Raw genomic sequence first — 25,213 nt, 5'->3', positions numbered from 1 at the left:
TTGCTTAAACACAATGTAACACAGCTGTCTCATGATGTCACAGGGAATATCAAAGACTGCAGCACAGAGTCATAATGTAAAAAGTAGTTTAGACAGAAGATAAATCAGAAGATGTATTTCAGTTGTAAAGTCCCAGAGCTCAGATGTACAGTATAGCAGGATGTATACTAAGTATTTTGGATATGTGATCACACTATAAAAGAGGTTTTTCTGATTACAGGTATTGAAATAAGAAAATGGAAAAATAAATGTTTCAATTCTTTTACATATTTTTTTCAATATATGTAATGTTTCACACCACTAATATCATATATGGAATTGCTAAGATCACAGATGTTATTATCTTTCCAACTGTTCAGTCTATACAAATATAAATGTGACATCACTAATGTTTCTAGGTATAGAGTAAATATATCGCAATGTTGCAAACTCTGTGGAAATTATTTATTTTCTTCTATTGTCTGATTACTCTTGTGATTTCACTCACAGATAAGTAAGACAATGGGCAAAAGTATTTCAGTCAAGTTGTCCTATATACTTCCACTTCACTGTATGTGCATTATAATGAAATTGACACCTGATATTGCATGTCATACCCACATGTACTTGGCTAGGGGAAATAGAATAAACCAGAAGGCCTAAGCTTAAAATCTAACAGCTCACACAGCGTTTACTGATGTAAGTTGTAAACAGCTAAGGACTGTGGTTATATGTTGTCTGAAATTTTGATTTGAACACTGTTAAAATATTTAATAACATACAACATATTACATTTTCTCTGCTGCTACATGTGGTTATGTGTACAGATTTATCCAAGGTATCAAAATATTTTTGCAAACCTCTCAACTTTTGCTAATTAAAAACTGGTAGCATTATTTTTAGGAGTAACAGTAAGCAGAAGCAGGGTGGGATTTCACCATATCATCTATTCTATTCTATTCTATTCTATTCTATTCTATTCTATTCTATTCTATTCTATTCTATTCTATTCTATTCTATTCTATTCTATTCTATTCTATTCTATTCAACTTAAAGAACAGCAAATATTAAAATAAATCTCTTCTAGTCCTTTCTTTCAATATCAAGAACAACAATTATCTTGCTCATGTGGCATTCAAAGATCACTGTATTTGACACTCCAGATTTCAAGAATAAAAATATTTATCCAAAGCTAACAAGAGAAAGAATCATAGAATCATAGAATATCCTGAGTTGGAAGGGACCCTTAAGGATCATCAAGTCCAACTCTTGACACCGCACAGGTCTACCCAAAAGTTCAGACCATGTGACTAAGTGCACAGTCCAATCTCTTCTTAAATTCAGTCAGGCTTGGTGCAGTGACCACTTCCCTGGGGAGCCTGTTCCAGTGTGCAACCACTCTCTCTGTGAAGAACCCCCTCCTGATGTCAAGCCTAAACTTCCCCTGCCTCAGCTTAACCCCGTTCCCGCGGGTCCTGTCGCTGATGTTAATGGAGAAAAGGTCTCCTGCCTCTTGACACCCCCTTACGAGGAAGTTGTAGACTGCGATGAGGTCTCCCCTCAGCCTCCTCTTCTCCAGGCTGAACAGGCCCAGTGCCCTCAGCCGTTCCTCGTACGTCTGAGCATGCTAACATGGTCCCAATTTCATAAAAGGTGATGAGAAGTAAAGAAAAAACAGATAAAAATTATAGATGCCAATGTAAGGCCTATAAAAAGAAACAGTCTCTTGTGTACAAGCTGATGTTGGTAATTTCCTGGTATTATACTGGGTGATGCTGTTTGCTTCTCTGAAATCTGGGAAGAATTAGCCTACTGTTGTCAATACACGTCAATACTTTCAATACTGTATAACAAGGCCTAGGTGTGAATAACAAGGCCTATATATCTTTCCTTATAAACAGCATTCTCTAGAAATTTGAGGAAGTTATCATCAGCAGTCAATAAAAAGCTGCAAACAGCATGTTAAGAGTATTTTCAGAGAAACAAAATAGAAAAGCAACACCACTGACTTTTAGTAAAAATTCAAGAGTGAGTCATTCATTGATTTCAAAATGTGTTTGAAATCAGCTCCTACTCTTGCCAGTTTTTGTTATTTTTCACTAAGCAATTTTATTTTGCAGTGTTGTGCACAGATTTTCTCTTCCTGCCATAAATTGTGGAGCCTTCAAGCTAAGTTATATAACTTAACCCTTTAGGGCCTCATGCCTACATTCAGTATGTGGTGTGATGAAATACTCTGATTATTTTTATAGTGTTAGTTTGCCAACATAACACTATTTTTAGAAACATTTATCAAACATCATTTTTCACTCTCTACCTAAAGACTGTGAATTCATATAACTGCAAAAGTTACACAAAATCACGCAACCTAATTAACAGCACTGCTCCAGAAAAACCTATTCCTGTGATCTGTGTTAATGGATTTTATTCTTCGGATATGGCTGGCCTGCTTTAATATTTCATAGGATACTTTTAAAAATTCTTGCTCAAAAACACATTTTTGAGCCAGAAAAGATGCTCAAGGCATGCAGTTATTTGGAGCAATTATTTTATTTATTTTTTTATTGCTGAAGCTTCCTCAGCTAATGCATATGTTGGAAAGAGGTTCACAAGGTCATGGAGAACTATTATTGAGCTTGCCCTTTTTGGAAGTTAGGACAGTTCATGGTGTTATTTTCAGAGCAGGACCTTTTTGTACTGCATACACTTCCAACACTGACATCTATTTATCCAAGTCTAGAACTCCCAGTAAAACAACTATGTTAGAGAAGACTCAAAATATATAAACCATGTTATATATATATATATACATATATATATGAAATATATAAACCATGTCTGTAGAATCCCTCCATTCCATTTTTTTTTTTTTTAAACTAAAATCCCTCACCTCAGTCTGTAGCATTTAGTTAGACTGGAGAGAGAGTGAGAGAGAGAGCACTGTCCATAGAGATAGAAATCACTGAGGCAGACTGACTTGTATAGCTGGCAAACATATTTTTGTGGGGACAAAGCACAGAAGGGAAACCATCTTCTTAATGCTGACCTTGAACAGCTCCCCTCTCTCCCCCCCATCCCCTGAAGTTATCTCCATTCAAGAAAGCAACCAGAGTCTTCTAGAGAAAATGCAGACTAGCTATTATCCAGAAAATTACTATTTCATTATATTTTGACAACATTTTAATTGGGAATGAATTGTGCTTTCAGAATATAATTTTCTTCTAAAACTAAGGCCTCAGATGAAAATGACCTAGAAGATCTTGATTACTAACATGTCCTCCTAGGCCAAGGGAGACAGCGTGAAGACCATACTATCCCTGAAGTTGACATCCTGCTTCCCAAAGGATGTCAACTATTGTTTTTTTTTTTTTTTTTTTTTCAAATGCAATTCCTTGTCATTCCCCTCCCTAGTCTAACATGAAAATTCAAAATGGCTTAGTTTATTCTGACATGGAAGAACACCAAAGTATTAAAAATGTTGACTTTTAAAATGAAATCTAACTCCTGTGCTTCCAACAGGTCTTGGTTGTGCATTTAAGTATTTCATGCTCCGTTGTTTAAAGATCTGGATTAAAATTCCTCTTATCTGCACCAACCAGTTGATCCCAGCTGTGCTTAAAGAACACAGTATAATTTTTAGTTTTACAATTTAGTCACCATATTGTGTTTAGGATGTCTTGCCATTACTCTTGCTGAAGCTTTTCTCTGTATTCTAGTAGAAGCTCCTCTTTGTGCGGATATTTTTTATGTTCACTTGGACAAACATAAGAACCAAAAGATTTTCAGTGACCTTCTGTCTGCATTAGTCTTTAGTTTATCAAGACTCTTGGGCATTAGCCTTTATTTTAAGGACTGATGATAGGATGATCTTCCCCTCTGGTACAGTGCACATGGTTCTATTCATTAGTTTATTATCAGCTCTAATAGTACATCTTCTCAAAAAAATAAAGGGTATACTAGTAACACATGCATGCATGCCTATACTGACTTGAATCAGACAGGGTAAGAATAAGCAGTGAGGTCGAAGCACTGGTTGACCAAACTATGAATTAGCCACAGACTGGATTCTATGGGAAATGCGTTGGTTGCTAGCAAATGCTTAAGTTCAAGCTGCTGTATTTTCCCTACTAACATTAGATTAACTTGGACATGTTAGCACAATATAATTTTTTTTTGGCATATGCTGAGGTAATTGTTTCCTGCAACAGATACTTAACCTATGTTCTGCTACATTTTCTGTACCCATTTGTAACACCAGTTTTCTAAACTACGATTTGTGTCCTTGAAAGAAACAAAATGATGCACTAAATTAAACTCCACTAGTTAGCTGGAGAGCTGGTGTGATTAAGTATAAAGAAAGCAAAGAGAAGTCCACACACAATATATGGAACCTTAAATTCCTTGCTGGAGTAGAACTTCTCTGTTCATTGTTCAGCTTTTGTAGCTATTAACTAAAAAAAAAGACTGACTTTCAAACACCTGTATTTATTCCTACTGGTTTCATCACAGCTTTCAGAACATACTTATTCTATTCAAAGCTACTGGTATCTAAGCCTACTTATGTTTAATGAAACCAGATTTTTTAAGGGTGTGTGACAAAAGTAAAAATGGAAACTTTCTTGTTTGTTTCCTTCCCCATAAAAGATAATTCCCCATGCTTCATATGGGAAGCACATCACCTGCATCAAGGAACAACATAATGACAAATCTGCATTCCATTCTCACAGCCATCCAGTACTACTCATTATCTTCTCAGCACATAATTATGTGGCAGGAGAGTAAAACTCAGATGAACACTTTTGACACCTCAGCCAATTCTTCATTGTGTTTATAGTGGGCTTTCACATTATGTATATGTTCAAATCTTAAGTCTTAAGTAAGTCTAAAATACTGTTTGTGAGAGTGGAGAAAAAGGATGTAATTGAGAAGTTCACCATACTGCAATGTTCAATATAATATACAGTAAGAATGGAAAAGGCAAGTGGCAAATAATTATAACAAAAATTCAATCAACAACCAGAAAGCTTTCTGGAGGAACTCAACAATAAGCATCAGATAGCTACCATGTAAGAAAACAAAAGGTGGGTACCTCATTTTAAAATAAAAGAAAAGCAGCTTCTACAGGTAAGTAGCTTTGCTTGCTTCCTCAAAGTGAGATATCTACCCTGATGCTTCAAGAATTTTTACTTGCACAGAACAATCCCTTTGAGTCAGTAAACCATCACAATTCAACAGACACATCAACAATAGTTGAGGCAACTCCTCTCTCCATCAAAATATGTTGTAGCTTTCTAAATTAGATTCAGAATTGTTTTCCACTGTCACTTTGCTTTTAACTTCCAGTTTTCTTCTTATAGTACTTATTTCACTATACAAGAATAAGCTGATAAAGTAGTCAGATGTCTGACTCAGTTCCCAAAAACTTCATCCAAAACGCCAGTAGCCTGTATCTCCTTTTCATTTGTGGGAGTAACAGAGGATTGTAACCTTTCTTAGAAAGGCCTGTGTATCTGGCATTAAATCCTTGCAAGTATTCTAATGATAGACAGGCTAGGACTTGCATAGCATTAAATTCTTTTTTGTACGTAATGCTTTAAGTCAAACAGAAAATAAATTCGTGACGACTTACTGTTTGCTTAGTCTTAGCCACTGATAGATACTAAAATATTTATTTATTTTAATAGCAAAGCCAGATTTTGGTGGCTCCCCTACTATATGCACAATAGATCAAAGTTGCTTACACTATAATTGTTGTCCAATTAAGTGATGTCATTGGATTAAAAATTAGAGAGGAATTGTAATAAACCTAGGCATCTGGGATGATCTGCAGAGCTTTTTTTTTTTTTTTTTTTTTTTCTCTTCTCCTTAGCAAGACTGATAATCTAACTGATCTACTTTTTTCTGGTGATCATGAATATTTCTCCTTATTCTGATGATTGGTAGGATTTTTTTTTTTTTCTGGATAGGATGTATATGATTTATGTTCCTTTACTGCACTGGTGAAATCCTTTACATCCTCCCTCCAGAGACCAATATGGTTACAGAAAAGAATACTGCCTGGTACCATAATGGCATGGGAGAGAAACTAAAACAGGTGGGCGCCCCACAGCAGTGCTCATAGCAAAGCAACTAAGAATAGTAATAGTGGAGCAGCACATCTGCTGTTGACTTTGCTGTAACATAACCTTTCTAATGCTAGCTTCAAATGTACCTTGTGACTTGCTTTGTATCCTTCTCTTCATTTTTCCCCCCCTTTTCTTCCTGAAGTATAATTGTGGTACCGGCCTAAAGGGCTGGATTTGAATCTCCAAGCACAGCACCCAATACGTCCATCTGACTGATCATCAGAAAGCAGAGTGGCAGTGGGAGGCAAAGTCACTAGCTTTGAATGTTGTAAGAAGGCCTTTTTTGTACAGAGATTAAGCTATCATGAAATATTTACGCTCACTTCTGCAAGTGCTTTATTGTCTGTTGGATATGTACTTAGAAAGAATTTGCTTAACCAATATAATATCAGCATATAATCTGCCATCAGCCTTATGATGCAGAAGCTAGTGAGTTTATGCCACCAGTTAATTTTTGTTCTTAAATAAAGCTTTTTATACTTATGCCTTGTCGTTAGCACTGTGTGCATTATTTCTTTACAACCACATCTTATTTACATGATCCGGCTGTACTTATTGCATGCAGTTCTGTGAGAATTTCATTTGATGTAATATGAATATAATCCACTTGGAAACCCTCAGTACATAAAATAAAGCAGTTATAATGATATTATGAGGGACTCTCCCAATTGATTAAACTTTTAAGTGAAATCTAACATAAATCCTCTACTAAAAATTACTGTAAGATGAAGAAAAAGTCTTAAAATACAGATATCTGAAGACTTTCTTCAATCCTTGTCCTGTTTCAAGCTGGGAACGTGACCTGCTTAATTTGTCACTGCAACCAGTGGCCACTGCAGAAACTGCAGAATAGTTTTGCAATAATTATTTTGTACTTTGACATGAATTAGATGTAAGGGTCAAAGAAATTAACACTAGAATACCATTTCATCTAGCACATTAATCTTTTTTAACTCATCTGATTTTATAATTAAACTGAATATTCAATCTGTCAACCCTTCAGAGGATCTAATCTTTTTGTGCAATTTTAGCATTTTTTGTTTTTATTTAGGGAGAAGTTTATTATCAGGAAGCATGTCACTGAGCTGTTAATGTAATCAATTCAATTTTACTTTCAAACCATTCTTGTACTTTACTTCACAAAGTAGAAAATTAGATATGATTAGATAATTATTATAGTTTGGTTAGACTGTGTGCAATTTGCAGTGCTACCAGGAACGTTAAACAATGTTATTCTGCAAAACACTATCTTAGGGTCTAAAAACAAACCAGAGACATGGCAAATAAAGAAGGCTAAAGAATGGTACGACAAAAGCCTTTATCTCCATATTGCTGGTTCCATTTTAGCCGATATTAATAGCAGCTGAAAAATTATCACTGGGATATGCAGTGGCTGACTGCAAGTGAATGAATCTGGGGTCTCACAAAATTTCCAGTTGCAAACATTCTAGCCTTAAGGCTACTGCATGTAACAAGAATTTGCATCACCAGAGAACGAAAGTATGGCACAGCCAGGACACTAGTGTAACTTAGTAGACCTAACTGGGGTTCTCTTTTTGCTCAGCAAGGAAATGAGAGGAGCCAGGTAATCAACAGTATGAAAATACAAAGAGTAAACAAGAATTGTTTCTATCTTTCCACAAAAGGTTATAAACAGTTGCAAAGTATGAAATACTACATTTTTAAGTAGACTGCATAAATTGCTCAGGCTAGGGAAGACTACCAGTACATAGAAGTCTTTTGTGTTGGCACTTTTCTCCAGCAGCTCCATTAAATCTTTTGAGGGAAGTTCCTAGTCTTCCTTCTACCATGTGTGTATTTTTTGACTGATACGAATCACTCAAATGATTCACATACAAAGTTTTACTGTTGCCAAATTCAACAAACTTCACAAAAATAATATATTTCAACAAAAACTTACATAAATTCTGCATTTGCGTTATACTGAGCAATTATTAATAATCTATTATGTTTAAGAAATGCTGTTTCTAGTTCAAGAAATGTTAAATACAGGAAAAGATCCAGCATCTGAGTCTGTCAAGCTGGTTCACTAATGGAAGTTGTTATTCTGAAGAATTCAGACATCATTAAATGTGAGAATAATACAACAGTCATGTTCCTTTCTATTTTTTTTTCCTGTTCTCTATATTAAATCAGAAGTCAGAGAATGATATGACCTCACTTGCAGCCTACTTTCCTCTTTTGCCAAAGCAGACTTGTTCTTTATAATAATATCCACTTCTGAGAATCTGTCTTTAAAATATTCTGATGGTTTTTCCTTTTTTAATTTTGATAAATCACTTTACAGTCTAACAGCTCCCTGTTAGTAAGGTTTTCTTGATAGTCAGCCTGAAGATCTTTCTCATAATTCATTCCTTTAACTGTAAATTTCTTTATTCAGATTCAATTCTATTTATGCCGCACCAGACTGCACTGTTCCTCTGCTATTATAATGCCATGTTTTGAGCTAAAGTCTAATTTTTTTTTCTTTCAATTATTTCTGTTACTGAAAGGCAAAATCTTAAACTGAAGTGAATACCTACAATACAAATTACTTTTGCCCCAGAATATGTTTGCAAATCTCTGAGGTTGATCTTATTTTCTGTATGTTTTCATAAGTCTTCAGAAAATAGAAGCACTGTCTTTTTGTTTTCCTTGGTGTTTACACCACCTACCTATTCATTGCCACTCCTGAAATTTATTAGCAATGCCTGCTTTCTCTTCTAGACTACTGAAGATATAAAGAAAACTCACTACTCCACATTATGCAAAAAATATTGCAATAAGACTATTTGTCCTCTTCATACTTTAATACCTTGTGTTTCCTTAGTTTATTCTTCTGCTGCCTGTAGACCATTCCTACCAAAATTATTGAGTTTTCAAGTATTATGTTTCTCTTCTTATGCTCCTTTTCAGCTTGGGACTACTATTTAGCCTCAGTTTGACCATTTTCTTGAGGGCGGTACTGTATCTCAGCATTTTTCCAGTTTATGGTAACATCAAATTAGACTTTACTTGCAAGTATTGCATTTATGGCCTGACATTTAGACAGTCTCATTTTCCCTTCTTTTTCACGTTTTCAATTGAGTTGTTAAATATAATTCACAATTACATATGGCAATTCAAACCTACAAATGAAACATTTTTTGTGATTTAAAGCAAAGTCAATGTTAATTTTAAATCACTGCAAAAAGTTAGAAAAAAGTACAAGTCTAATTTTTCTGCAACTGTAAATACAGCTTGCTCCTTAGGAATGATCAAAATGAATCAACTGTCTAGAATTCCAGACTATGAAGGCAAAATTATTTCTCAAAATCATAGGCAATTCACAAGTCCTCGTGATTCTTACAATTTGCATGCTCTGTATTGACCCAAATTGAGTATAGCAGCCATAAGTAGTTTGCATACAATGCTGTGAAAACATTTGTGGACAAAGTCGCACCTGACCTAAAAATCCCCCACAGAATGGGGACACATAATACAAAGCTACCTGAATGGATGTGAGTCACTTTAACAAAACAAGGACTACCTGAGCTGACTCCACATACAGAAACTTTATTACCACCATGCCATAACTTTCAACGTGTCCTACCACGCCTATATTGCCAGTATCCAAACCTCTATTATTGGAATAGAGAAAAGTTCACTGATAGCAATTCACCAATTCAGGTGACAAAATTAAGCAAACAAAACATTCAGCCATTAAGCTTTCCCTCTTCCCCTTCAGTATGTACTGGAGTGATGTCCCACCACTGCACTGGGAATCTCTGTCAAGCCCTCTAATATATAGTTGAATGCACTTTATCTGCATTAGGAATGTCTCTGTCACAAATACAACCGTGTGGTTTCATTTACTGTAATGTAAGTGGAGTAAGGTGTAAGAGAAAAACAGTACTTCTTTTTACTGCCATTCCTCTAATCTTAAATTTCAGGACTAAAATGTCCTCAAACAATGAAATAAATCTAGAAGGAATTAAATTAAATAATGCACTGTAAACACTTACAGTCCATAAATCTGTGGAGCAATTTCCAGTCGGTTCAGATGCATGTACAGCTCAATATCATGTTTCTTCAGCAGCTGATCCTGAATTTGGTTTACTTTAGTTACAATAGCAATAGATGGGCCTAAGTCTTGCGGCCTTGCAAATGGCATAGGTGTAATCATCACATCTTTCTCCTGCAGACACAGAAAAGAGGAAAAAAACCCAACATCCTTTATTATTTAATTACATGAAAGAAATTTATTGTCTTACTATCACCGGCTTTCAAATAAACACAAAAACACCAACAGCCTTTTTTTTTTTTTTTTTTTTTTTTTTTTTTTTTTCTCCAGCAGAAGAGTTATTTCAAGTATCTCCTTCTGGGGCACCTGTTGTGGGATTCCCCTTCCTGGGTGTTCCATGGTTTACTCCCTCCTTCTCCAAGTCCAATTCACGTACCTGCTTTACTTTTCACACTTTGACAAAGTGTTGACAGCTTTATTTTATTTTTGTACTTGTCAGTCCAGAGAAATGCACATGAATGGTAACACTGGAGAGAATATATGCCCTTAGAGGACAATAAATTGCATACCAAATAGAAAATAACTATTTTTTTGAACAACACTTTCTCAACAGGCTTCTCTTGCTCAGAAAATCAAGTGGATCAAAATCAACACAACTTTAATAAAGCATCGGAAAACCTTTAAAACCAAAGAAGAGTGCGATGAACCTCAGGACTAGGATGCAGCTGGCTGGACTGAATGGTTGTGCTAACTATGTCATCATCTGTAACATGACACACACAGGTGAAAACAGAGGAAGAAAACTACTATATTAGCATACTTGAATGTGATGTGACTTTAAATTTGTTCTTTTTGCAAAAGAGTGAATTATTACTGAAAAGAAGTGGAAAGCTAGAAAGAAATGCAGCAAATAATTAACTATACTAAACAGGAAATTTGTAAAAATGAGGGTGAGGAATAAAAAAGAACAAATCAGACCTAACAAGAGAAAGACAGGGGAAAGGCAAATGGAGAATTAACCTGTCCAGAACGATGCTGAAGTTACAGAAGAGGAACATTTGAAACAGTTTGAAGAGAGATTTCGCTAAGACTTCATTCAATTTCTCATCTTGACTCTCAGATCTGAAAGCCTCACTTTAAAAAAATAGTTATTATTTTTCTATACTGTTGCTCAGTATATTGATTGAGAATCATTATTAAGGTCAAAGTGTTAATACTTTCAAATGACTTCATTACTTCTAAAATTGCTGAAAGACATTCACTTGGGTCAATTCAGTGAAGAGTGCATAATTTCCAGCACTCAATAACAAATAAAGTATTTTTTGTTGTACAAACTATTCCCAAGGTTGGTTCTTGTAGCTATAGACCCTCTTCAGTCCCATTCTCTATCATAATTTTAAGAAGAAGAGATGTAACCATATTTAACCATTATTTCTAACACTGTTTTATATTCAAAAGGGCAGTGAAAATTTAATAATTTCTACCCAAATTCAATAAAAATAGTTTTTTGTTAATCTGTCTGAAATATTTTTTTCTTAATTATTCCACTTCTGCACTGCAAAAAATATTGTATGGTGCCGAGCAGTGATTTCAGGTAAAATGTTTTTATTTAAGGGTCTGATAAATTATATCTTGAAATCTGTGTAACTGTTGCTTTGCTATGGCAACTTCAGCAAAGGGACTGATCTGTCTATTACAGTACAGTGGTTTTTGCCATGCTGCTGTGGTAGCAAAAGATATTCAATTCAGATAACCTAGCAAATCACTTGACCAAAATTCCCTCACAGACTATCAAATAAACCTCATTAAAATGGCATAGTTTCATTCAAAAAAAACCCTCTTCTGTTCTGCCAAACAGAAATTTAAAATAAAACACCTAGCATCTTAGGGGCTATGATGAAGTACTGCCTAATAGTTAAATACTGAAATTCTTTATAGCTGCAGTTGAGAAAGGATATTTCTCCTCCTTTTTATTATTTATTTTTTAATTAAGTAAACAGTTGTTTTTCAGTTGTTAATTATAAGCAGAGAAGAATATACAGACTGAACAGTTCTATGATGGAAAGCATGATAATAGCTAAGTAGAACATGTGAATCATGGGTTGTATGTAAAGAAAACATTTGAATAAGCATTTGAAGAAATACTGAAAGAATGACCTTCATGAAAGAGCCACTTCATATTCAAATAAAACAGATTCATCAAATTTAGTGTTTAAGGCAAAAAGCATGCAAAGAAAGTAAATGCAAGTCTACTGTGATGTTAATTAAATCAAATGCATCTCTGAGTCTGAAAAGAGGACTTCTACTTCTTTTCCCTTTTCTAAGAAGAGAGAAAAGTAAGAGTGTTGACTCTGATGCAAGATCATCAGAAACTAGTGGTTCTAGCCACTAAGAGGAAGGGCTCACCAGAGCAAATGGAGATAAACCATCTCTTGCTTAGAGACGGTTAACAAGCTGCGGAAACCTTGAATTTTCTGCAATGTCAACAAATAATTTAGGTGTCCCAAACCTCCCCTTTCACCCCCAAAATGTAAAGAATAAATGTGCCAAATAATTTGAAGTAAAAACACTTAGATTTTCTGTCAGATTTGAAAGAGAAAAGAAAAGAAGGTGTTTTTGTTTTGTTTTCCAAGCAGTGCTACAGGCTGGGAGATGAGTGGTTAGAAAGCTGCCTGGCAGAGAAGGACCTGGGAGTACTGGTTGATAGTTGGCTGAATATGAGCCAGCAGTGTGCTCAGTGCTCAGGTGGCCAAGAAGGCCAACAGCATCCTGGCTTGCATAAGAAACTGTGTGGCCAGCAGGGCTGGGGAAGTGATTGTTTCCCTGTACTCAGCTCTGGGGAGGCCAAACCTTGAGTTCTGTGTTCAGTTTTCGCCCCTTTTAGGGAGTCACATGTAGGGATAGGACAAGAGGTAACGGCTTTAAAAAAAAAAAAAAGCAGGATTTACATTAGTTATAAAGAGGAAATTCTTTACTATGAGGCACTGGACAAGGTTGCCCAGAGAACCAGAGAAGCTGTGGATGACCCATTCTAGGAGGTGTTCAATGCCAGGCTGGATGGGGCTTTGGGCAACCTGGTCTGGTGAGAGGTGTCCCTGCCCATGCCAGGAGATTGGAACTAGGTAGTCTTTAAGGTCCTTTCCAACCTGAACCATTTTGATTCTAGGATGGACAGCTTATGTCATCTTTCCAATAACACAAGTACAAGAACTTAGCCAGCATGGGAGGTGAGTAAAGGTCCACAGACAATTTGAGAGCCCATGGGAAGTAGGTAGGGACAGAAAAATGTCCTTATTCCACATTTAAATGCCCTCTATGTTCGTTATTTGAAGTAATACACTAGAAACAAGTTACTGAATTCTTTTCTGCTTCTCTATTGTATGACTATTTGTTATTATTATTTCATATCCATTTCAGTGTTTTCTTGGTCACATGCCAGAATGTGGAGAAAAAAGAAAGGAATCCACTAAGGATGTCTAATCTCCTACAAAAGCACTCCTAAGTTATAACATTGCCTTAATGTTAAATGCCAGTCTACAGTAACCTTTTGCATAAACATACCCATTTATCTTTGAAACTAATCATAAAAACCTGTTACTGTATGAATTCACAGTCTGTGCATGTTCCATCAGTTGGCACACATCTGCAATGTGTACATTATTCAGGTTTATTCTAGTTGAGTGTAACTTCAGCTTGACCGTGCATAAGTCTGATGACTCAAGAGAACTGCATTTTTAAAATTTTCTTGATTATAGGCATAAGACCTGATATAGAAATCTCAACATTAGAATCTTTCAACCTATATGAGCTTGTAAAATGACAAGACTCAGTAGTCACCCAGATTAGTCTTTATACCATTGGTTGTCTGTGGGTTTATAGTCATCTTTACAAAATTAAAAGACAGAGTCTTACACACTGGTTTAAGTGTGAAAGGATTCCGACTATGAGGACCAACACATGCCTCATGATTTGGTGCACACCATGAAGAAGTTTGGTGAATAACTAGAGAGCATATGATATGTCTGCTGTCTCAAGCAATTTGGTTGAGAAAATGACGATACATTTAGTCAGTTGAAATTGCTCCAAATAATATCATCAAACTGGTATGAAAGGAACAGCCCAAACACAAAGATGGTCAAATGAACTAATAGAATTAAGCTGTCAAAATGTTTACCTAGAAATGATTCACAGTGTCTCTGCCTAAAGCACAGAAGCTAAGTGGACAACATGATACTGTGCCCATGCCTATCCTCACTACATATTGACTTGCCACATGGGACGAAACACCTGTTTTTTTTTTGTGAGCTTCTTAGTCTTGGCAAACATTTCATGAGTGTATGGGCTTAGCCATCCACTGTTACCATGAAATATAAATGATAGACCCCGAAGGGATGTGGTTCGCAGTAAGGAAAAGAAGTACAGCTCAGAGATTTGTTATACTATTTAAAGGAGAGCACCAGATTCACCTGTAAGAACAATTTAAATATTTATTACCAGTGGAACAGAGCTGAATATTTTAGATCAAGTATTAGGAACAAAATCACCAAATCCTGCCACACAACATTACTGAACACAACATGAATTGGAATGGCTGGTATTTGATACTAATACAACTTATATATTCATGCATTTAGGAAACAAATGCTACAGCAGTAAAGAGAGGCTAGGACATAGCACAAGTATAAATGTGGACAGATTTCTCTCATTAACCACTAGGGAATGCCGTAGCTGGAGCAGCTCCTCTAATGGCAATTGGGAGTAATGGAACCAACTGTTAGAGGCTATAAAATGTAACATGTATCTCAGAGCACATGCTTTCATTGCTTCATTTGTGAAGACTCAGACTTTATTATGTAGCCAACCCTCAAAGTCATGACTGTAAAAGGCACACGCACAAGAAAGGATTATTAAAGATTATACATGTTTGCAAAGAACAAGAACAAACAACCAGATATTAATCCATGTACTGTGCATAGTTAATTTTTTATGCTGTGAAAGGACTAGAAAGGGTAATGTAAACTTTCACCTTCTACCCAAGCACTGTAAATCTGTAAGTTGACCTAGTTATTTCCTGGAATAAAAATCAGCCTCAGACTTCACCACCTCTGTCACAGAAATTGGAACAAATATGCTTGAATACACTGAATTCTGAAAAGTTACACTCAAGAGAAACATCTTGCAGCTTTGTTGTTAGAATGAAAGTGACTATGTAATAAGTTCATAAAATTTGTATCTCTTACACTTTATCTGTAGTTACTGAAAACTATGTAAAATTCAAATCTAAATAGTAATTTATAACTGTAGATAGCTCTGGCCAACACTCCGTATCTATAAAATATATACACAGATACATTTAAACATTTAAATAAAATAGAATCTTTTATGTGAGACTTGGATGAACAACATTTTTTTCAACAGACAGGCAAAATCATCTCTAAAATTAGCACTCCCTAATTACAGTTTGCAAGTATATGTTTTGGTGCACATGCGTGGGCATCCCAAAATGACCAAATTCTTATTAATTTATTTTTGACTCTACTTGCCCTATGGTCTTTGAAAAATGCTGAAATAAATCAAGTTGGAATTTAGTCTGGAGACCAACTCTTTTAGTATACAATACATTGAAAGTCTTGGACAACTGTAACATGGCTGTTTTGCTAGACCCTTCTACGTACAGCCCATCACAAAAATAATTTTTCAGAATTAAAGAGAAACACAAAAAGGGAAAGAGACAGGAAGAAAGTAGAAAAAAAAAATAAAATCTTGAACATTAGAATGAGGCAAAACAGACAGAGGGAACTGTTAAATATGCCATGCGTGAAAAACGGTTACAGGCAAAGACTAGATATTCCTTGCAAAGAGTTCAGAGAGGGCAAGAAAAAAATAGTAAAAAAAAAAATAGTAAAAAAAAAAAGGTTCTGTGAAACTATACACAGAAAAGGCTTTTCCATACTGTGAAACAAAATGCTAAATACAATGGCATCTGTATAGCTACACTGCTGATTGGGCACAAACATTCCTTCAGAATATCCTCAGGCCAAGAAGAAAAGAGGAGGGAAAAAAAGGATCATCATCAACAAAAAAGAGGTGGCATCGGGACGAAGTCACAGATGAACCCTGACCTACGATGGGCAACCTATGAACAAGATTTTGGTTTCACGTCAAATTGTTTATATTGAAAACGGTTTAAACTAATTCAAGCCTCAATGTTAAACACTGTCTCAATGTATTTACTTAACATGCCATTAGCGCAAGTTTGGGGCACTTACATGTGTCTATGACAAGCAATCTTTTGACTACTATACAAGAGTATCTCTCATAAACAGGAGAATAATTTTCCTGTGTGTGGCATTCAATATCAAAGTGATCTTTCCACAGACAGGAACTGCCAACTGACTTTCCACAAGTGCTTATGACCTAATTCTGAAAAACCTCTAAATAACTTAAAACCAAGTTAAAATTAAGTTAATTTTAAATTAATTTTTAATTGTTTAACTTTGGTTAAGCAATTAACCAAATTGTTTAAGAGAACAAACGTTATCATCTTCAAATTACTTCAGTCACATTAGAAAACACATTTGTTTAAGAATAGAATAAATGCATTTTAGAGTAATATTTACCTTCTGACTGTCATGTTCAAAAGTTGAAAACCAATGTTCTGCAGTCTTCATAAGACGTGTGAACATTGCACTGAAAGGGGAAAAGCCAGAAACTCGGTGTTAAATAATGTATTGCAAATAAGAGTAAATTAAATGTAAAGGAAGTTGTTAAAACTTACTAGGCATCATGTTCCAGATATTCAGGATTCAAAAGGACTTTCATTTCCTCACTGAAAAAATCAACAGAGAACAATCCAAATGTGAATGTTTGTTTTTGGTCAGTGCTCTGCATGTACTATTATGTATTTATAAGCCAACTTTCATATAAAGTGCAAATGAGAAAACTAGCCTTTTTAATTAAAAAGAGCAACTCCATTGAACAAATGAAGTCTTTCCTTTTTATAAAGATCAAAAACAAATTAGCTGCCTTGTCTGCACTACAATGAAATAACCATCTAATTACTCCAAATAACAAATTACTGAATGTCACAATGTATTATTTGAATATGCTTGATCTACAATAATTGATTGCTGCACAATCTATCACTGTTTGTCCAAAACAACAAAAAATGGTTACTGGTCAAATATGCAGTATCAAAACATTAATTTATTTTGTTTTAATAGCCTGTATTTTTATTGTACTTTAACAGCAATTAATCAGTGACAGCACCTCTTTTCCATCTACTTTGTTCTTTGGCTCTACTTTTTCAGTAGCACTGGAACAGAATGCTGCGTGTAACACATGCTTATTTTGAGTTACTTTGCACTGAAGGGCATCTTCTAGGTAATTTCAGGATATCTGAATACACTGAATAAAAACACACTTGTAAATAAATTCCATCCTTATGCTAATACTGCCTTTGGACAATCACATTGAGGGGTGCTAAAGAGGTTACGATACATAGCACATATAATTAAATTGGCCTTTATTCACTGCTAGACTCCACAAGCAATGACAAAAAAGACAAATGAAAGGAAATTGATTAAATATCACAAATGATTCGAACAGGCAACTAGTGTATTTATTTATTTTGAAAAGCTTTACGTATAAGGCAAGAAAAAAGCATCTGAATTCAGTTCACAATCATACGTGATATAGTATTTTATACATGTGTATAAACACGTGCACGCACAGCTTGGCTGAAATGGAGAATCAATACCTAAACTTAACGTTACTACCAAGACAAAACATAGTCAGGTATTGCAGCTACAACATTGCAAGGTAATAAAGGAAATATCAGTCAACAATGCATCTACATTGATTATTTTAAGATACAAGGAAAGAAAGTTGTTAATATGTCCATTCTAAGACTGTGTTTTTCTACTCCGCTTCCTCTCTGCAATGACAAAAACTAAAGCATTCTTGGCAATAACAAAAAATGAGGTGAACATTAAAGTTTTCCTTTAGGTTTGCTGTGTTCCCTTTTTTCTATATCTAATAGCTGTGAATTGGCCAATGTCTACACTAAAACCTCCCTTTGCATGCTGTAGTAGGGAAGACAAAATAAGGACATTTCCCATAAAAGCAAGACTATGCAACATTTTCTCAAGTTAATTTATTAATTATAAACAGATAATTAAAGAACATATTTACAAGTTCTAATCCAGAAAACTCTATGTATTTTTTCTAAAGAAGCAAATTTTTAATATTATATAAATAAAACATTATGCTTGCCTTGGTTGTGCAGCTTCACTGGCATGTGAAAAAGCTTGGTGGTCACAATGCAGAATAAAAACAATGGGAGCTAAGAGTTCATGCATACCCTAAACATAAAAAGAAGCAAAAGTACTGTAAGATATTTCATTCATATAATAGTTCATAAAGCACAGCATCAGGCAGCCCGCAATACTGGGTGCAGACTAACTAAAAGTGTGAACATTTATATTCTTAACAGAATGGTTTCATAATCAGTCTTTTATTTTAAATTCTGATTAAATCCAAGTATTTATTCTGCTATAATATGGGGGAAGTAAGTTATTCTCCCTTCTTCTAACACAACAGGCAACAGATTGGCAATGGTAAGCAACCGTGCACCTGGCAGTTTACTCCAAGATCTATATTCATAAATATAAATTTTATTTATGTTAATTACAATCACGATCCACAGTACACACAGATCTGCAATAAGGACAAATTACAAAATTTAAAATTATTATTATTTTTTAATTTTATAATGTTCCAAAACCACCATAACAGTAGCCTTTAGAGGAGACTTGGGCAGCTATTTGGGAAATTAGAAAATTAAAGTTCCACATGAGAAATACAAGGGCTTTTTCACCTTTATTTTTAAATTAAAAAAAGTCATTAGGTCAATATTTTAAAAAGTACATTATTAACACAATGTGTAGGAGACCTGGAACTGTTCCATTTCAGACTTTTACTTACAAATACAATCTATATCCAGTCATAGTCAAAATATAAAGCCATGCAGGAATCAGAGTGGAAAAAAGTGGTGGATAGTTCAGGACTTGGGACAGGGTTAGAAGCATGGCTGGGCAACCCATCAATGCTCACCAGAGGAGTCTTGACTCGTATTGGTTCATCTGGGGATTTCCAATGTGTTAATGGGAGCAGAAGCAACCGCTTCAGCAAACAAACAGCCCAGTTGTTAGCAAGCAGCAACATGCTGGCAGGTAAAACAATTGTCTGCAGAATGAAACCTCAGCTACAGGAGAGATTCAGCCCCTTCCCTCAGTTTAGACCAGGAAAAAGGAGGATCTGGGAAGTTTGCATAAAGCAGTGGAGCTGGGTTCCCAGTGGGGGACTAGGAAGGCAGGTGGGAACTACATAAGATTGGGGTGGGGGTCAGCCATAAAAAAGAAGCGAGGGGAGCCCTTTAGTGATGGAAGGGGTGTGGGATGAAGCAAAGTCTGGCTGCCTTTGGATGCACCGATCACTCCAAGGAGAGGGAACTACAGACCTTGGCCCCCCAAAGAATGGTACAGTGCCTGTTCCACCACATGCTTAGCAGATCTCACATTTATTTTGTTTCCTGCTTGGATTCTCTGACCTTTGTGTTGGAGTAGGATCTCTGGATGCTATTAAGATCTCAGTTAGGCAGCATATTATTAAAATTCTTGGGATACTCTCAGATAGGTCAAAGTAGAACTGTGATATTACATGCAGCATTTCAGGAGTATTCAGTATGTAAGAGTTAGCTTTACCAGCTTGATACAGGCAAATCCATTATCAGAAAACAAACAAACAAACAAATAAAAACAACAAAATACACTTAAAGTTTTATCAGAAATATCAGATGTAGATCAGAGCAGAGAGAGGACTCAGATAGATAAGAAAGCCTTCTCTAGGTCATTATCTATCACTATCTATCTATGATGCATGAATCTCATTTGTTTGTAAAAGGAAATTCCAATACTTGGCAACATGGAGGAAAATGAGTGGTGGTAGAACTATCTCTGTGTTCTCTCAACCAAAATCTAGGAAATCCAATTTTAATTTCTTCAGAACTGAGGCAACTGCTGATATAGCCTCAACTGTAGGGTTGCAGCAATACCAAATTCTGTTGACTGGGCATAGCTAAAGACAGTAAACATGCTAAAGAGTGGAGCTTTTCTTTCCCTTCTGATTTCTGAACCTTTAGGGACTACTTCAAAAGATGGAAAAAAAAAAATAAATTAAACCCTAGGTTCTCATGTAGCCACTTGATTTCAGGAGCTGATCTGAAATTCTCAAACATAACAATATAATTTAGATTGCAAGATGACAGCCTCAGATTTCTGAAAGTCTTACAGCTGTACCAGGAAAGAAAGAAATAGGAAAGACTGGGAGATAGGTCCACAATTAGAAGATAAGTAAAAATACCAAAAATATTTAAATAAACTGTAGATAACAAATGCAGTGCTTCCATATATACTATCAGACCTCAGACAATTAACAGCTCCATATCTAATCTTTTATTCACCCTGATATACTAACATGAAATAAGAGAAATGGAAATGCCAAAAACCTGACTATCTAATAAAACTACCAGCTAAGTTGTAAACACGTAAGTTGAAGAAAAAGAAAGAGGACATAAAATAAGAATTAGTCATAAAAGATAAAAGCACATCATACATTCTTCCAACATAATAATGTATCAACTATAAAATAAAGTAGAATTGTAATGTGGCTGCCCACATACAACAAAAACAAAACAAACAGATGATGAAATATCAGGATTTCAAAAAGATACCTCTGATCTTTCAGTTACAAGAGTACTTCAACTGTTTAGAGATTTTTAGTTTGGCAAGAAAAGCCACCAATGTAATATGCATACACATTTTTTCAATGCTGCAGCTTACTAAAACTCTTTAGTGTTAATAAATAAGTTGACAGAGCTCAGATAATTTTATGACACTTCCCAGCTACAACAAAATATTGATTTCATAATACAGTCTATGGTTTAGAAAGAAAACCAGAAATACAGCATTTGTACAATGCAAAGTGAATCAATGCATTTCAAAATTATATTGACTTCTTTAAGGTCAATCAAATCATGAGTGAACAATGGTTAGCCTAGCAATTTAGCTTAATTGTCACTATTTCTTTTCAATGTAACTAGGACCAGAATTTTTGGCACCAATCTTATAGAAGAATGCTAATAGTAATTTTTACATATTCTTAAGTACAATATACTATTCTCTTTACATTTTTTATTTACAGCTGCTATTTAAAAATTCAATGATCCCACTGAGGATTCTGTCTTTAAAATCTCTATAATACAGCCTCACAACATTCTATTCCATCTGACTAGGGACGGAAATGTCTTTCCCCATCAAATAAAATGTTACTCCATGCTGGTCAAAAAAACACAAAACCTACTACAAAGACAAATTTCATGCATATATGCATATTAAGCAAACATTGATTCTTCTAAGAATATATACTGATGCTACATAATAGCTTTAATGAAATATTGCAAATTTCAGCCCTCTTTATTTATAAGGATGCAAATTGGCAAGGAACTAGAACTTTTTTCCAAATATTTGGAAGAGAAACATCAGGTCCTGTACAGATGTTAACAGATGTAAGTGCAAGTTTTCATTTACTGGCCAAGTGTCACAATTACGACAGCAAGTTTAGTTCTTGCATGTGGTCATAAAAATGTGAGAGAGGAATTCCCATACAGAACAACAGGATGAATCCCACGATGGATACTGAATATGAAGATAAACTTCAGAATTTGTGCTTTGTATTCAGGTCACTTTGGAGAGAGCATCTCAGAAATGATCCATTCCTGATGAATCAATAGTAACCTTTATTATCTTCATGAAAATATGCTATACATTGCTTTAGTGGGAAGTCAATGGTAAAAACAACCAAGAAAAATGGTAGGACAGGAAGACTGACTACAACATAGGTATTTGATAATAGAGAAAAAAAAAGTATCCTGTCACCACCACAAACTGCTTCCTATTAGCTAATTCTGAGAAGGATACTGATGGTCATAAAAGAAATGGTATCTAAAGAGAGAAGAACACGGGGACAAAAAAACAGGATTGTTACTAATAAGCTAACAGGATCATCATTTTTTTAAAAAAGGCCTTTTAAAATGAGGTATGAAAAACGAAAAGCTTCTAATAAAAATGACATGTGTCCATTAGAAGGGAGTAAAATCACAACCATTTGCTATTTTGTGGACTTGGCAGGGCACCACAACACTTGGATGATATACTGAAACACTTCAGAGATATTAAATCAACAGTTTTCCATGATCCAAATTTATTTCCTTTTATGCATTTTACCTCCCCTTGTAGTCCTGTGGCAACCCCTTCCTGAAATTACTGCACTACTGATGCAACCAACACCAGTTGAAAACAGAGGTAAATAAGTTTTCTTTGTCAACAGCCTGTAGGCTCGCAAAATTGAACCTGTTCTTTTATCTGCCTATGTTCATTTAGCCCACCAAGCAGTCTTTATTAAAGCTGAGACATCAGGCAGTCAAAGTTCATTAATACCATTTATATAATCTCTGCAGTTTCAATTAACTCAGCAAGACATTCTACTACATGATAACAGTCTCATTAATTCAATAAAATCCCATAACTATTAACAATATGGTCTATGTTAAACGGGGTGTCACCTAGTAGAAAATAATAGCTTTAACAGCTTGTGATGAAACTCAGGGCTTTCTTTTTTTAAAATTTGATCTGGCTAAATATTCCATCCTTATGTAGAAAGGTATTATTTCTTGGTAAGGAATCAAGAGGATTTTAAATATGAGCAGAGGGTAATTAAGTCCTTTTAAGTCATATCAAAGAGTAAAATAATACTTCTTGTTCAATAACTGATAGTCTAAATTAGCTGGAATGTGTTCTTCCAATTTCCCATCATCAGAATGTTGGCCTATATTCACTAGAAAGGGGAGGTTGAATACTGCTGAAGCTCACAATTCTCGTTCTTTCTTGCTATCATGCAAAACAGTCTGTCAAACATGAAAAGTAACCAGCTGATGGAGATTTGATATGTTTGATAACTATATATTTGATTTTTGATTTAATCTGTTTAATTCCTGTTTCTTCAACATTGGTCTTTTCATGTATCGCAACTAATTTCCTGGCTTAGGGGCAGGGTGGTCACATACCATGCCTGGGAGGATACAGTGTGTTATAAAACTCTTCACATTTACTGAAGCTTTGTGTTTTTGTCCTACCTAAAGTTTGCTGCTCTACAGTTTACCTTTTGTCCATGTCCCTCAGTTTGTCAGTCACTAATCTCCCTACAGTTAATAGTCTGGGCATACAAATACAAATGTCTATAAATCTGTGTATCAGTCTTGCTACATTAATTTAATATCGTGCTTATATTCACTTCAAAACCTTCAGAAGAAATGTTACATTAATTTAGCCCTCATCCCATATGGATGTATATTGTTAGTGCAGCTTTAAAGGCTGCCCTTACCATTTAAACAAAGAAGGTGTAAGCAGGCACTCTGTTTCTGGCAATACTGTAAAAGTGGTATTTGCTAGCACCCTTGTCCATCAGTCAACAGACATTTGTCAGCAGCATTGCATTTCTTTGCCACACGACTAGATAAAGAATCTATTTGCTAATGCATAGCATGGCTTTAGCACCTTGAGGAAGAATCTGAAGTATTATATAAAACAAAATGGTAAATTTTGCTAACATTTCAGAAATCTATTTGTGATTTTTATTTATTCAGTACCATTTTTAATCCTGATACTTTTTTTTTTTTTTTACCAAAGCACATAAAGCTTCCTGTTCCTGTTCTTTTTCTGTTTCACCAACATCGAACAAAAATATGTTTTTTATAAAGGAATTCAAATTTAGACAACTTAGAAACTTTTTAAAAAAACAACAATCTGAGGGACTGTATTATGAGGAAAAAGCGTATGTTATTCAGTGAGCTTACTTTTCTCACTATACAGATGACAAGCAACTCTTTGATTACTATAGCATTATGATACAACTTCAGATACAACAGAACCACATTATTGTCAAACCATATAGAAAATGTTGAGTCGATGAATGCCACCTGTACTATATTTTCATTACCTGTTTATAAAGCAACTGCTCATTTTCTCTGGCATAGCAGAACAGAACATCTGTAAGAATTTTCCTCACATTCTCTTGCTGGAAATACTGCATTTCAGGAAAACTGGAAGTGAAGAAATACAATGAAAGTAAACGTTATAGCTCACAAAATCTCAGCTGCTGTTCTTCTATAAACATTTTTAGGTAAGACAGCACCTCTCTTGTCTGCTTTCCTATCTCTTTGTGAATTGTGCATGCTGCTGGAATAAGAATACTTGTACAGACTTGTTTTATTTTTCTTGCAACCAAATTTCTGAACAATGTTCTTTAACATCATTCTGCTACATGATGATATCACTAGTTATATTTGAATATGAAATCCCTTTCAACATTAAGAAAGCTAGAAAGCTGCAAGAATGAAATGAAATGGCAGGTTGCTTTAATTGTCAACTTGTAACAAGCAGCCAATCCAACTGTAATTGGATATCAATCTGTCCTGCAATTTCAGTTTGTCTTGCTCTTTCTTCTTCTCAAGATAAAAGTTGGGTAAAGGAAGAGTACAAGAGCTACAATATGGTAAAGAAATCTATAAAATTTCCAGTTCTAAACTGGAATAAAATAGAAGAAAGAAAACTATGCCAGAAGAAGCATACAGAAAAGGTTTCAATGCTTTATAAATATTTGAAAAATGATTAGCATATTAATGACAAGATTTTAAAACTATCTCACAATCATCATGAAAACTGGCATCCTAGTTTTCTTCAGCTCTAAGCAAGCTGCAATGTATCTTATTGGCATTTTTTTTGTGATGCAACATTATTAAATATTTCACTGTCTTTAGCAGCTGTCTCAAGCAAACCTTCAAATTATGAAATAGTTGGATACTTTGGCAGGGTAAATATTCTTTAAATGAAATAGTATTAAATTGTATTAGTGTGATAAGAAGGGGAAAAAGCTTTTGGGAAAATCCTGTTATCCAGGAAAATGCAGCTATTAGCTTCTATTCTGAAAC

General features: G+C 34.9%; 1 protein-coding gene across 8 annotated transcripts in view; it reads right to left on the bottom strand.

Annotated features, from left to right (window-relative positions):
• Positions 1–25,213, bottom strand: part of TBC1D5 (TBC1 domain family member 5) — a 317,118-nt gene that overhangs the window by 112,002 nt on the left and 179,903 nt on the right. For all 8 annotated transcript variants that reach the window (XM_072033495.1, XM_072033494.1, XM_038173782.2 and 5 more), the window contains 5 exons: positions 24,223–24,325; positions 18,382–18,470; positions 16,886–16,936; positions 16,728–16,797; positions 10,109–10,281 (listed from right to left, as the gene is read on the bottom strand). In XM_072033495.1, coding sequence (XP_071889596.1) covers positions 10,109–10,281; positions 16,728–16,797; positions 16,886–16,936; positions 18,382–18,470; positions 24,223–24,325 — 486 coding nt within the window. The remainder of the gene's footprint in view (positions 1–10,108; positions 10,282–16,727; positions 16,798–16,885; positions 16,937–18,381; positions 18,471–24,222; positions 24,326–25,213) is intronic.

Source organism: Anas platyrhynchos, chromosome 2 (genome assembly GCF_047663525.1).
Source record: "Anas platyrhynchos isolate ZD024472 breed Pekin duck chromosome 2, IASCAAS_PekinDuck_T2T, whole genome shotgun sequence".
Taxonomy (NCBI): Eukaryota; Metazoa; Chordata; class Aves; order Anseriformes; family Anatidae; genus Anas; species Anas platyrhynchos.
This window is presented reverse-complemented; position numbering and strand designations above follow the sequence as displayed.